This window comes from Stenella coeruleoalba (genome assembly GCF_951394435.1).
Source record: "Stenella coeruleoalba genome assembly, chromosome: 16".
Taxonomy (NCBI): domain Eukaryota; kingdom Metazoa; phylum Chordata; class Mammalia; order Artiodactyla; family Delphinidae; genus Stenella; species Stenella coeruleoalba.
In genome coordinates, this window is record NC_137162.1 from 82968906 (window position 1) to 82982851 (window position 13946).

At 50.2% G+C, this 13946-nt stretch overlaps 1 protein-coding gene across 3 annotated transcripts in view; it reads right to left on the minus strand.

Annotated features, from left to right (window-relative positions):
• Window positions 1-13946, minus strand: part of URB2 (URB2 ribosome biogenesis homolog) — a 26163-nt gene continuing 12217 nt past the window's right edge. For 2 of the 3 annotated variants that reach the window (XM_079899625.1, XM_079899626.1), the window contains exons 5-10: window positions 13428-13588; window positions 11727-11837; window positions 9689-9931; window positions 7009-7096; window positions 5066-5205; window positions 1-1037 (exon numbers count right to left, since the gene is read on the minus strand). In XM_079899625.1, coding sequence (XP_079755751.1) covers window positions 840-1037; window positions 5066-5205; window positions 7009-7096; window positions 9689-9931; window positions 11727-11837; window positions 13428-13588 — 941 coding nt within the window. In that variant the 3' untranslated portion in view covers window positions 1-839. The remainder of the gene's footprint in view (window positions 1038-5065; window positions 5206-7008; window positions 7097-9688; window positions 9932-11726; window positions 11838-13427; window positions 13589-13946) is intronic. The other variant, XM_079899627.1, reaches the window with a different exon arrangement.

The following is a 13946-nucleotide window of genomic DNA, read 5'->3' on the forward strand; positions in this document are numbered from 1 at the left end:
CAATTTGGCAACTCTATATACATTTATTTAAATACTCAACTACATATATATATGCAAAGGGACAGAAACAAGGCCCTCCCAGATGACGGCGGCTGTCTGTGCAGCTGAGACTGGGGGTATTTTTAAATTTTTTCCCTTTTATTTTCTGAGGTTGCTATAATGAAACATATTGCTTAGGCAATACAAAAAAAACAAGAGTATTTCTTAATATTAAATTAAATTTCAAAAAAGAGGAAAATAAAATTCCAAAATAAACTGCCGAGAGTGGAAGCAGGAAGGAAGAGCCCCAGGCCCAGCACCTTCCCGCCGAGCGGCCACCCGCACAGCAGGGGCCGCCATCCCCAGCCGACACCAAGTCTCCACGTCCTGACTTGCCCAGCTCCATCGGAAGATGCGCTCCGAGGGAGGGCAGAAGAGCGGTGTTTCAGAAAACGTCCCATGTTTCTTGAAGAACGTAAAAGGCAAAGATATTTAAATTGGGCTTCATTACACACCCGTGTACCTGAAGTGAAAAAAACAAGTTCTACGTAGTTCCTAGTGGGGAGATGGGACCCCAAACCACTGGACCAAGACAAGAACCACATTTGGAATGGCCACAAGGGAGATCTGGCAAATTTTATTGAATTCAGGATCTATTTTCAGGATTCTATTGCAATACTTACTGCATAAAAAAGTGTTAAGAAATAGTGTGAAAAAATAACTGTAAAATGCAATACATATTATATAAACTCCGAAGGATTTTCCACGTGTTTCAATGCCACGAATTCAAGCATCTGAAGTCCTGCCTCCTCCAGCTCTCTTGGACCTGGGGCCATGGCATGTGCACGTCCGTGCACAGCTTAGACGGTGTATCTTCTCTCTCCCTCGTGCTTTGCCTTGTGGTACTTCATGTAATCACTGTGCAGCTCCTTAAAGACGTCTCGGACCCCCGGCTGCAGCGAGGCCCGCAGGAACTGGATGTCGGGCTCAATGCACAGGTCCAGGATGAGGTAGATGCCCTCCTGCAGGAGGCCTTTCACCGCCGGATACAAGGTGACCTGGGAGAGGGGGACACACTCACTTCTCTGTGAGCGCAAACAGGCAGGTGCCAGACCCTTGAGGCTCTGACAAGGGATTCCAGCTTCTGCCACCAACTTGAGAGAAGACATTCCTTTTAAAATGTCATTTTGCTTGTAAGTGAAACAACTGACTATTCATAAACTTTTAAGTTTATATTTGGGGGAAACAGAGGCCAACTCAAGCAAACAAAAACCTGAGATGGAGTAAAACGTCACGAAATCACAAGGGTAGCTTTGCTATTCAGTGAATGATGCCTCCGCACTTACCAGAGGCATTTAAAACTTGAATCTTTAGATTTAAAAAATCTTATGGTAGGACTTCCCCAGTAGCACAATGGTTTAGAACCCGCCTGCCAATGCAGGGGACACAAGTTCGAGCCCTGGTCCAGGAAGATTCCACATGCTGTGGAGCAACTAAGCCTATGTGCCACAACTACTGAGCCTGTACTCTAGAGCCCATGAGCCACAACTACTGAGCCCACGTGCCACAACTACTGAGCCCACATGCCACAACTACTGAAGCCCGCATGCCTAGAGCCTGTACTCCATAACAAGAGAAGCCACCACAATGAGAAGCCCGCACACCGCAACCAAGAGTAGCCCCCGCTCACCTCAACTAGAGAAAGCCCCTGTGCAGCAACAAAGACCCTACACAGCCTAAATAAATAAATAAATAAATAAATTTATGGGAAAAGAAAAAATCTTATGGTAAGAGCCACCTGAACACTGTGTCATATTCTTCCTCGTGGCCAATCACGTTGGAAGCTCTACTCACTATGGGATGAGGGCGGCAACGTTGCCACCTCCCCCCAGAGCAGGGCAGGTAGGCAGTGGCTCTGACGCTCTCCAACCGGATCCCTGATAGATCCCGTCACGTGGCTCAGTGTCAGACGTGACTTATAATTACCACTTCATAGGTATTTTTACTTCTTTCAACAATAACACAATGGGCCCTAAATCCCTAACTGCCCCAGAATGGTTTAATCGCTCCCTGTGTCCAAAGATGCAAGCCTTCCTAAAAATCTGGGTTAACCAACATCTGGGCCACAGCAGGAGGAGTGGCAGCCCAGCTCTGGCGTGGCCTCATCGGCTACTGGCACAAACCTTGCAGGTCAGAGATTCAGGCTGGTATGTGGACACAGAGGCCAGGACGGCAGGCACTACTCACCCTGCCAGAGCCGCCCAGGCTGCAGCCGGACCTGGGCAGGGCAGAGTCTGCCCACTGCGGCAGCTGTAGCCAGAAAGCAGCAGCAGGGTTCCGGCTGACAGGCCTGGCGTGTGGCCAGTTCTTCCTTAGTGTCCTGATGACCTAGGAGTTCATCAGGTCATCAGGAGTCCTAAAGAGGAGATTTGTTTCTGCCCCTAAGACGATGCTGTTGTTCACAGATATGGTTATTTTCACACAGTAGCTCAAAAAACATCTGACAGATGATCATCTTAATTAAATTTTACTGTTTTATAGATGATAAGAACATTCAAGGGCCACAGGAGGAATGGCTTGTCTGTGATTCCATACTAAGGTATTAGGGAGGGAAAGAAAAAATAAAATGGACAAACTGAAACCAGAAGTCCTTAACCTCACTAGCTGGGTGAGGGCTTTCTCATTCATTCACTGAATCACCACTCACTAAACAAATAATTCCGTTTCCAAAGGCAAAAAGAGGCGCAGTAATTTCCCCAGTGGCAGCACTGAGGTCTGAACTGGGCCTCTGAGTCCAAATGTCACAGCCCTTTAGCTGGTGTGTCTCCTTATGAAGTACAGCCCGGAGCATGGGGAGGGGGGAATGGGACAGCAAGGCCGGTAGTATCAGGACAACACAACCCCTTTGCATCTTTACGTTAGACAGCTTATTTGGAAAACAGGGGGAAAAAGTCAATTTCTACAACATTACGGTCACTGGCCAACGAATGGAAACATCTCTAAGTTAACCTAAAAGGACCTTAGGCCAGGGGAATAGTGCAAACTATTTACTCTAAGCTATCTGATATAGAGGGACAGTTGTAAATCTGATCTACAGGTAAAAGAGAAGATAAAAGTGACCATAACTTCCCCGACATGTCTCCAGGGTGACACATCTCTGTGTGGAAGGAACAAGGCCTGTAGGAGCAGCTGCCCCTCCTGCCCGAGGCCGTCTCACTGTCATCGGCCCAAACCACCGAAAGACCTTTACCTACGCTGCCTGCTGCTGAAAAACTTGCCATCTAGCCTGTATTTAAACTTCAACATGTCTTCCTGGTCTAGAAAGATTTATGGCTCTCTCAGTAGAAGCCTCTAGTACATATGGAATACTTCCTTCATTCCTGATTTTAAAAACAAATAAGAGTTAAAAACGTAGACTGTCCTGCCAGTGGATTCTGGGACGCAACAGCCTCAGCTAATTCCCAATGCTTTTGGCCTTCAAGATTAAAATTAAAAAATAACAGATAAGCATAAATTAGACACGAATAACGAGGCTGGCAAACCAGAGACTTTTCATAAAGTAAATCTCAGAAGAATAATCAGTGACTTCAGGGTTCAAATCATAGCCTCCGCTCTTGGCCCTTGGGTAAGTGATATTGCCGTGTCTCATTCTGTTCTTCAGTGAAACAAAAAACCATGCCAGCTCCGACTTCCCTGGTGGTGCAGTGGTTAAGAATCTGCCTGCCAATGCAGGGGACATGGGTTCGAGCCCTGGTCTGGGACGATCCCACATGCCGCGGAGCAACTAAGCCCGTGCGCCACAACTACTGAGTCTGTGTGCCACAACTACTGAAGCCCGTGTACCTAGAGCCTGTGCTCCACAGCAAGAGAAGCCACCACAATGAGAAGCCCACGCACTGCAGCGAAGAGTAGCCCCCATTCACCACAACTCGAGAAAGCCTGTGCACAGCAACAAAGACCCAACCAGCCACAAATAAATAAAATAAATTTATTAAAAAAAGAAAATCATGCCAGCTCGTATTCCAGCAAAAGCTCACATATTAATGACTTGAGTGCTTGGGAAACAACAAGATTCTATAAAAATGTTAAATAATTGCAAGGAAACCAAACCCCAAGCCCATATCTCATTCAAACGACGACCTGCAGGGGCCCTTGTATGCGGCCCCAGTTCCTACACACCCCGCCCCCCGACCCGGCCAACCGTCCGCCCACGTGACGGCCATCTCCACTGGCTGAGGGATTGGGGCCGGGGCTGTGGAAACAACCTGAAGCGGGGTCAGGACGGAAGCTGAGGCCACACCAGGCCTTCTAAGGAAGCCCCTTCAGACGACCCTCCCTTGAGAAACGCCAACACCTCTAATGGAACACATTTAACCAGTGGCTCGCCACCATTCTTACGAGATTTACAAAGGCGGGTATTCTATTGAAAGCAAGATAAACGATGTAACTGTGTATCTATACCTGCACAAGGAGGCAGATAATACACCTGAACACACTACTTCAAGAGCGTGACGTTCCATTTAAACAAGTAAGACACGAAGTCTTGTAACGAACTTACTACACAGGTCACGCGGGGTCTTGTGGAACTGTGAAAATAGCACACTGACACTCCAGAGTGAGGTCACTGTTGAAGAATGAATGAATTATCCAGAACACTAAGGCCAAAAGTCAGATTAATTGGGACCAGAGCGTTTAATCCAGTTGAACAAGTCTACCGGGATCTCCCCCAGGCCATCTGCCTGAGCGTTGGAGAGCGGCCCCGTGAGCCCCTGCTGCTGAGGGACCCCAGGATCCCTCTTTCTGCCTCCTGCTCTTGGACCGGGGTAACATTTCACCTCCCTCATGACCCCAGAGACTGAGCAAAACAGGCCCAGGGTTTGTGCCAGAGCAAGGAGAGACCTACCGGTGGCTGAGAGCCCCCGCGACCCGGGCACCGCCAGCGCCCTGCGTCTTCGTGCAGCCCGCACGGGGACCCTGCAGGGGCTGCAGCACACGCGGGACAGCCGCCACTGCACAGGACCGCCAGGCCCCACGGGTCGCTGGCCGCACAGCTGGGGGACCCTGCAACCGAGGACTGTGGGCTTACCTTCTGCGCCTCCATCACATACTGGGCCACCATAAAGGGGGAAAACACCCTGAACTCCTCGGCCCGCAGTGCCACGTGGCTGTACATCCTTTCCACGAGGCGGGCGCACTCCAGCACCACTGGCAGGTCCTCTGCGCTTCCTACAGAAGTAAAGAGTTTCCAAACCGATTAGCTCAAAAGCCGTGCGTTTTAACTCTTCCAATTTTACTCTTTCAACATAGCCCCAATTATTCAAACCTTCCTTTTTTTTTTCCCCCAGACTCTTTTGTTGGCTCAATTTGAAGACAGAATTAGGGAGACAGGATGTGTCCAAATATTGATCTATATTACAAAAGGAAAGGCACTTACAATCCTCAACAGTCCATGGGTTTTTTAAGGATCGGACTAGAATAACCAAGATTTTAGGGTGAAATCTAGGATTGCTATTGTATTTAGAAAGGAAAATATGATTCTAAAGATAAGACGGCCTGATTATGTCTTTGCCTCGTTAAGTTTCAGAAATCATCTAGGATTTCCCCTTTATAGACAGGTATGAGACTCAACTACAAGATAAGACAGCCTGATTATGTCTTTGCCTCGTTAAGTTTCAGAAATCATCTAGGATTTCCCCTTCATAGACAGGTATGAGACTCAACTACCATTACTAGACCTCTTGCTGGCTTCCCAGGTTTACTTCTGACTCCTAGTTCCTCCCACCCAAAAGTGCCAGGATCACCCAGGCCTTTACACACTCCTCTCCCAGGGATTCTAACAGCCTGAAGTGTCCCCGCAACCCAGGTTACATGCGCCCCGGCCCCCTCCAGCCAGGCTGTCACAGCAGTTGGGGAGGGACCCCAACTCAGCAGAGCAACCTCCCCGGTTTTCACTCAGCATAGTAATACACCGTTTTTATAAAATTCTAGAAAATGCAAACAAGCCTACGGCGACGAAAAACACATCAGTGGCTCCCTGGGGCTGGGGCTGGACCCCAAGAGGGCTCTTTCGGGGATGATGCAAATGCTCTGTGTTTTGACTGTTGGTGGTGCTTCCCCGCACGAATTTACCCATCAAAACTCATTAAAGGGGCTTCCCTGGTGGCGCAGTGGTTGAGAGTCTGCCTGCCGATGCAGGGGACACGGGTTCGTGCCCCGGTCCGGGAAGATCCCACGTGCCGTGGAGCGGCTGGGCCCGTGAGCCATGGCCGCTAAGCCTGCGCGTCCGGAGCCTGTGCTCCGCAACGGGAGAAGCCACAGCAGTGAGAAGCCCGTGTACCACACACACACACAAAAAAACTCATTAAAGTATATACTGTAAACAGATGCAGTTTGTTACACGTAAGTTAGGCGTCAATGAACTTGACTTTTGGAATGCACAGTATAATATGCAAATTTCTAAATAATGAGACTCTCCCCCGAATCAGAAATTTAGCAAGAATCAACAAACCTCCAGGCTGGAAAACAAGCTGTACACATAATTTATGCGATTGTCATATGGCAGCTTGCTCCATTGGTAAACAAAACAACCTTGCTGAGATGCAGCAGGAACAGTGAGCTGCAGGAACTCTGCCCCCCTATAAGATGAGCAGTAAGCTGGCTCCACCACTGCCCGTTCCTCCTTCATCTCCCCGTTAAACTATGAGCTCTGTAAGGGCAAGGATGGAATTGTAGATGCTTTTATATCCCCAGTAAATAAGAGTAAATATTTCCTGAATCTAGATACTTTTTTTCTCCAGAAAAGAACTATTTCAATTAGGGGATGTTAAATGCATTCACTGCTGTGGATACAGTTAAAAAATGTCACAGTCTGAAATTTTTTAAATTGTTTACGTGTTCATTTGATGATCTGAATATTTCTCTTACGTAAACTCAACTGTGTGGTTTTATGTTCCGTAACATGTGTGGCCAGAGACACCTGTAAAATAAACACATTTGAAATCGGTATCTGATACTGTTACTCTGAATTACCTTTGTCTTTCTGCCGCCCTTCGCGTATAACTGAACACACCAGTCTATGAAAACAGTTCAAGAAAGAAGGGATGGCTTTCTGCATTACCTGCAACGATAGACAAAAGACTATGAAAATATGTAGGCAACAGTTTATTTCAAGATCTACTTTAAAGGAGTTCATATTTATTTCCTTCTTAACCTTACCTATCAGGACACTCAAAACAGTGTGGCAACTCCTTTTTGCCAGGATTTTCTAGGGAAATGCTCACCTTACTTACTTAACTCTTTTACATCCGTTTTCATGGTTCGGGGTGGGGCTTCCATGCTGCATAACTTTAGGAATCTAATGCAGCAATCCTAGTTTAGACTTTGCTGAATCTGTCTTTTACTCTGTTAGTGGTGCCTTCTGGAAATGGGTAGAAATAAATAACAAAACATACAGTAGCCAGTGTATTCAAGTATAATTGCCACTTGAGAAAAAGATTACATAAAGCAAATCCATTTAAAATGAGAAACAAAACTTCTCATTTTTTAGCAATGAAAAGGCCTGGCTGGGACTTTATCTTGAAAAATGATAGGAAAGTTATAAAACAGGCTTCTTCTTTTTTTTTTTTTTTTTTGCGGTACGCGGGCCTCTCACTGTTGTGGCCTCTCCCGTTGCGGAGCACAGGCTCCGGATGCGCAGGCTCAGCAGCCATGGCTCACGGGCCCAGCTGCTCCGCGGCATGTGGGACCCTCCCGGACCAGGGCACGAACCCGCGTCCCCTGCATTGGCAGGCGGACTCTCAACCACTGCGCCAACAGGGAAGCCCAAAAGGCTTCTTTTACACTCAACCATCCTGCGATCATGATCAAAGCAATGCACTGTCCAATAAGGCAGCCATGAGCCACATGTGGCCACTGAAATGTTAATTAATTAATGTTAAAATTCAGTTCCTAGTCATACAATTCCACATTTTACGTAGTCAAGACACGTGTGGCCAACGGTTCCTGTGCTGGGTGGTGCAGATACGGAACACGCCCGCCCAGGAGAAGTTCTACTGGGCGGCACTGCTCTAAGGCTCAGGGTGAACGAGGAGTGAATCAAGTGTCGGGACTCTTTTCTTGGGTACAGTTTATCCAAGCAAAGTCTGGAGAGCATAACACCACATTCTTTATGTCAAGTTATCAGCTTCAGCAACATGTTCAGAAAGAGGTCATTTCTGCCAAAGAATTGCAGGGCGTCATCACATTTCCAGAGGCCCCGTCTTCCTCCTCTGCTATCACAGTGATTAAATGCACACAAATCCAGGGCCAGCCCATCTGAGTTCACACCCTGGCTTAATATGCAATCCCGGACAGAACACTGAACCTTTTCTGTGCCTGTTTCCTCATTTGCAAAGTGAGGATAATAACAGGCTGTCGTGAGGGTTAAATAAGTTAAAACACGTCAAGAGCTCAGCATGGCACCAGCTGCGGATCGCCCTGCCGGGGACCCTGGCTGGGCTCACTCTGTGCTGCTCCCTGCACATTTACCCAAGCCGATTCCAGCCGGGGGCCCGTATCAACCCCCATCCACCGCCCACACAGCCCAACGCGTGTGCCCCGCTCCCCTGAGTCTGCCCCGCGGGCAGTGAGTGTGAGCTGCCGTAAGTCACATCCTTCTTTACTGCAATACCGTGTCATTATCCTTGTCAATTCTCTCCTTTCATTAAATGGTCTAATTCTGCTCAATGGTCATTCCTCACTGGTTTTGCAGGAGATGCACACAGTTTTCCAACGTCACTTTCCTCAACTGCATGAAATCCTGAATCTTTTGCAAGATCTGTGGTGTCAGTTTGTAATTGATTGGGGTTGCATTTACATTCTACGGTCACACAAAAATCTAAGAATCAGCAGAGCTCTAACAAAGAGCCTCCCAAGATAGGCAGGGCCGAAGGCGATTCTTAAGTGGGGAGGACACTGGATGGAATGCTTAGTTTACCAGAGAATAAATTTTTTAAAAACTGCACTGCTGGCAGGTCTCCAACCGTAGAACATCAAAACACTTAAAAAATATTTGAACGTGCCTACGTATATGTGTATCTGTCCTATTTATAAGTTCCCACGCTTCCCACGTAGAGCAGAGGCACAAATGAACACCAGCCAAGGAAATCCAGTCTTGTAGCTAAAATTCAGACTCAGCTGGGTGACACTGGTCAAATCATTCAGCAGCTCTGAGCGTTGGTTTCTCTACCAATGAAATGGGATTGCCACCGACTACACAGACTTGCTGTAGGGGTGAAAGGAGACACACAGCAAACGTTCAATAAATGGTGGCTAAACTGGAATCTCTTCTACGGGGCGTTTGCTCCTAGTCTCATTTTATTTAAAAAGCAGCACACTGTAAGACCGGAACTCAGGATGGCTCACTCCCTACATGCAACTGAATTATAAACCCGAGAGATCTACGCCAGTGAGTGACATTTAAATATATGATCTGCAAAAACAGAATAATTTCTAATGGGCTTCCAGAAACACCCAGGACACAGGCATGTTCCAAGTGTCAGGTCCAACACAGCCTGATGTGAAGGTCACATACTTCTGTGCTTGAGAAGCCGCCTGGGCCCTAGAAATTACTCGAAGCCGGAAGTTTGTTCCGCAAACCACTGTCCTTCCCACGCCGCCGCTCTTCTCGAGGATGCGTTTCCCTGCCCAGCGGGCGCCCTGTCCTCCTCACCTTCGGGTGACACTGCAGGATTGAGAAGAGCACGTTGTGGACCCGCGGGAAGATGTGCCCATACTCGGGGGGCCTCAGGGCATCCAAGGGCACGGCCAGCAGGACGCCGAAGGCCAGGCCAACGTGGTGCGGGTTGCCGATGGCCCCCTCCCCCTGCCTCAGCAGCGCAGCCAGGACGTCCAAGATGGGCCCCACCAGTGCCGGCGCCACGGGCTGTTCCCGACAAGCCTCTCGGGTCTGCAGCTACAGGGCGAGGAACGAGGGACAGAAGATGAAGGCGATTCTCCGGAGAAACAGCCCCAAACCCAAAATGACCGAGGGAAGAACGTCCAGACCCCAAAGTGACCCGAGTGGTCACTGGGCAGTTCAGAGAGACAAGGAGACCAGCGTTCAACCCCCTGGGCGGCACCTACAAGGGACGTGGCCGTCTCGGTCCACACCCTCTGACGGATGCGCCTACCACGAAGAGAAGTAATTTCTCATAGAAGAGTTGATTCATCTACTTTCTCAGAATAAAAAAACTTCACATCACACACATAACAATATTCTCCCAAAAAGATCCTTGTTCTAAAATGTCTATAATTCAACTCCATCTGTTACATTTCATAAAGGACAGCTCTAGTTCAAGACAGTCAATTATTGTTCTAAAGAATACAGAGCAGAGACTGAAGTTGAGGGGTGGCCCGAAGTCTTACCTGGGTACCCTGCGCGAGCCCACCTGTGACAGCCCTCCTCACACGGCCAGCTGTAAACAGCACCCAGCTGAGGCCGTCTGGGGCCTCTCACAGTGATCATCTTTCCTGGGTGCCCTGGCTGTGCTGACGCTGTGCTATCCCCTTTAGAGTGACCTAAACGCCTAGCCTGGTGTTTATATCCACGTGGCCCTACTATGCGCTCGGCCAACACTGACCAGGCACTGCCCTGGGCCCTGTTCCCCCCTCCCCCCCTTCTTCCTGATGTTCCCCCTACATACACCTAAGTACAAATGGGCTTCGTCCACTAATGCAGATTCCCAGGGAAACAACAAAGCAACAAAACAAAAGATCAGAGAAGAAATCAATGTCTATTCTCTAGACCCTTTTGCCATGAGAATATGCTAACCCAAGGCAATGCTCTCACGTAGCACAAGCTATAATCAGGGTTGATAATGATGGTCAAATAGGCACTGCTCTTCCGAACCCAAGTCTGGGAATACTGACACCAGACATTTTTTTTTTTTTTTTCCTTTGCGGTACGTGGGCCTCTCACTGTTGTGGCCTCTCCCGTTGCGGAGCACAGGCTCCGGACGCGGAGGCTCAGCGGCCATGGCTCACGGGCCCAGCTGCTCCGCGGCACGTGGGATCTTCCCAGACCGGGGCACGAACCTGTGTCCCCTGCATTGGCAGGTGGACCCTCAACCACTGCGCCACCAGGGAAGCCCCCCCTCCACTTTCTTTTTTTTTTTTTGACACCAGACTCTTTTGAGAGCAGGAACACAGACAGCGCCCACCGGAACCAGGCTTTTGTTCTAATGAAACAAAAAGTCATGTGACTACTGTGTATGTTCACATGTACCAAAATTTAACGTCTGCATGGGATTAACAATCGTCTATCTGCAACATTACTATCCTAGTCTAGACCCATTTTTTTCCTCACTGAATCGTCACTTAAACACACATATTCCTACACGCGAATGAATGCACTAAACTGCCCACAGAATTTCGTGTGGACACAGAGAGGCCCGGGACTCCTTCTCCTGTCACCTAATTTAAATGGAAGCCTCCTGTGGGCACCATGTTCCTTCCATTACGGACCACAAATGCTTTCTGACGCCCAAGGGCCTTCACATCACATCTACTGATGACACTACGTGTGCAACCAGACAGAGGTGCTGCCTGGACACCCAGACAGAAAAGCAATGTGGTTACAGCCGTCTTCAGGACACGGCCCCGGAAACACACTCTGCATAATAAAACCAGAGCGTGACAGAAGCAGAAGCGCCGCCCCGTCTGCACGTGAAAGGCAGGGGCAGGGGGACGCACGACCCAGAGGTACTCACCATTAGAGCCATGACCATCTGTGGGCACGCACGCCAGAACAAACTGGCCTTCTCGCCACCAAACGGGCAGTTCAAGAGCAACTTGACCAACGTCACAGCCGACAAAACAGCCTAGGGGACAAGGGAAAACACTCAGCAGTAGGAGGAACCAGCTCTCTCGGGAAGCCCAGCTCGGGAAGCAGGCTGGTCAATGGTGCTGTGACAAAGCAGAGCCCATTAGAGCCCTGTGCTGGGGCAGGGACGAGACCCAGCTTGAGTCAAGTGCTGAGCGTGGTGCCCTTCCCGTCACCTGCGGGAAGAAATGAACAAGGTGAGCAGACTGCGGCAAAGGAAGGGCCTTCTCTGTAGCGTCTCACTAAACCGAACACGTAAACGTGCCAGGACAGTGAAACACAGGAGGCCACGGCGATCTTATCAGAGGCCCGTCTCGTCAAGGTGGCGTCGGAAGAGGAGGCCGCTGTAACTCACCCGCGAGAACGGCACGTGCCTAGGGGTGAAAGGAAACACGGACAACGTGCGACAAGTAGACCAGGTGCCGGGATGACAGGTGACGGTTTCCGACCATGGGAAGGGAGGGGAAGGGACTCAGTGACCCGTGCTGGGCATCTCTCAGCATCCGCTTCAACCATCGGCCCCTTCCTCCTGCCCCTAACGCTGCAGAGCCCACACCACGAAATCCTGGCTTCTGCCCTTTGCTCCCTCTGACCACAACCCACCCCCACCCGGCCCGAGCTCCGTGTGTCTCCCCACTGAGGGTCTGCTGGCTGGCGCCCCCATCCCCCATCTCCTGGCACTCACCTGTGCTCACTGCGCTGTGCACGTACTATCCCCTCCCTGTCTCCATAGCAACGCCCCCCAGCCCCACCCAAAGCCTCTCCACCTCTGACCTCAGCTCAGCCTCACCTCCTCCACGACTCTCCTCTGACCATCTGACGGGCTTACGTAGAAGTTTATGGTTTGTCTCCCCTGGCTTGCTGAAGGGAAGCCCAGAGGCCTTCTCAAAGCTGAGCCCATCGTGCTGCACACGCACGGTGAAAACTTCCAGAGGGAGGAGGGTGGCAGCAGAGATGGGCCTCGTGTTCACACAGAGGAGATGTAAGTCCTCCCTGCTGCCCCCAATCTGCTCTCTCCAGCTCTCCTCCCACCCAAAGCAAAACCCAGCTCCTGGGTGCCAATTATTACCAGCAGTCAAGAAGCCACTCATACGGCAGAGAAAGCTCAGAACCAAAAGGCCTGGGCCGCCACCCTGGGCCCAGACAGTGAGCTCCCAGCCTTCCTCTGCCTGTGCGAGCAGGGACAGCCTCTGGCCGGTCCGGCACTCAGGGTCGTTCAGGGGACCAAACTCGAGCATATCAGCTCCGCGCAGAGCCTCCCAGACACACAGGCCTAGTGGGAGTGAGGGGCTTCGTTAGCAACTACCAGACAGACTAGGGGGCTAAGGACCAAAGGGCAGCTCGTCACCCTGAAAGAGCCTCAAATGGGACCCAGGCTATGTGACCAAACCAAGTAAAAGCAGAAGTATGATGTGAGAGGTCTCACACAATGGATGTGAATGGAACTTTTTACGGGTCAGTATACAAGTACGGATTGGCTTTGCACATTTGTTTAGTTTCAGCGCTGACACCGCATTGCAAGTAACTTTTCCCGTTGAAGCCCATATCACTTACGTGCTGCCGCGCAAGAGAGAAAGGAGCAACCCACCTGCAGATCTGCTCTCCACGTGTTACTGACGTCCAGTCCCTGGAGGATACTCTGCAGGGCCATCCGGAAGTCCTCTGTCGTCCCAACCTCTAACATTTGGGTGAACAAGGCTCCCAAATGAGGCTCTATCTCCTCAACTACCTGAACCGGAATCGCAGGATCTGCGAGGAAAACAAAACTGCTGTGATAGACAAGGGGCAGGTGAAATGGTGCACAGCTGCTAAAGGTCAGCATCTCAGGGACGCAGGAACGGTCACGGTGCAGGTCAAAACTGCAGGGCACATGCACAGCATGACACCACCCCCTCACACCCAGCACCTGTGCCCTGCCCATGGCATCTGTGCCCTGCCTGCAGTACCTGTACCCTGCCTGCAGAACCTGTGCCCTGCCCGCAGTACCTGTACCCTGCCTGCAGCACCTGTGCCCTGCCCGCAGCACCTGTACCCTGCCCGCAGCACCTGTACCCTGCCTGCAGCACCTGTGCCCTGCACCCGTCACCTGTGCCCTGCACCCGTCACC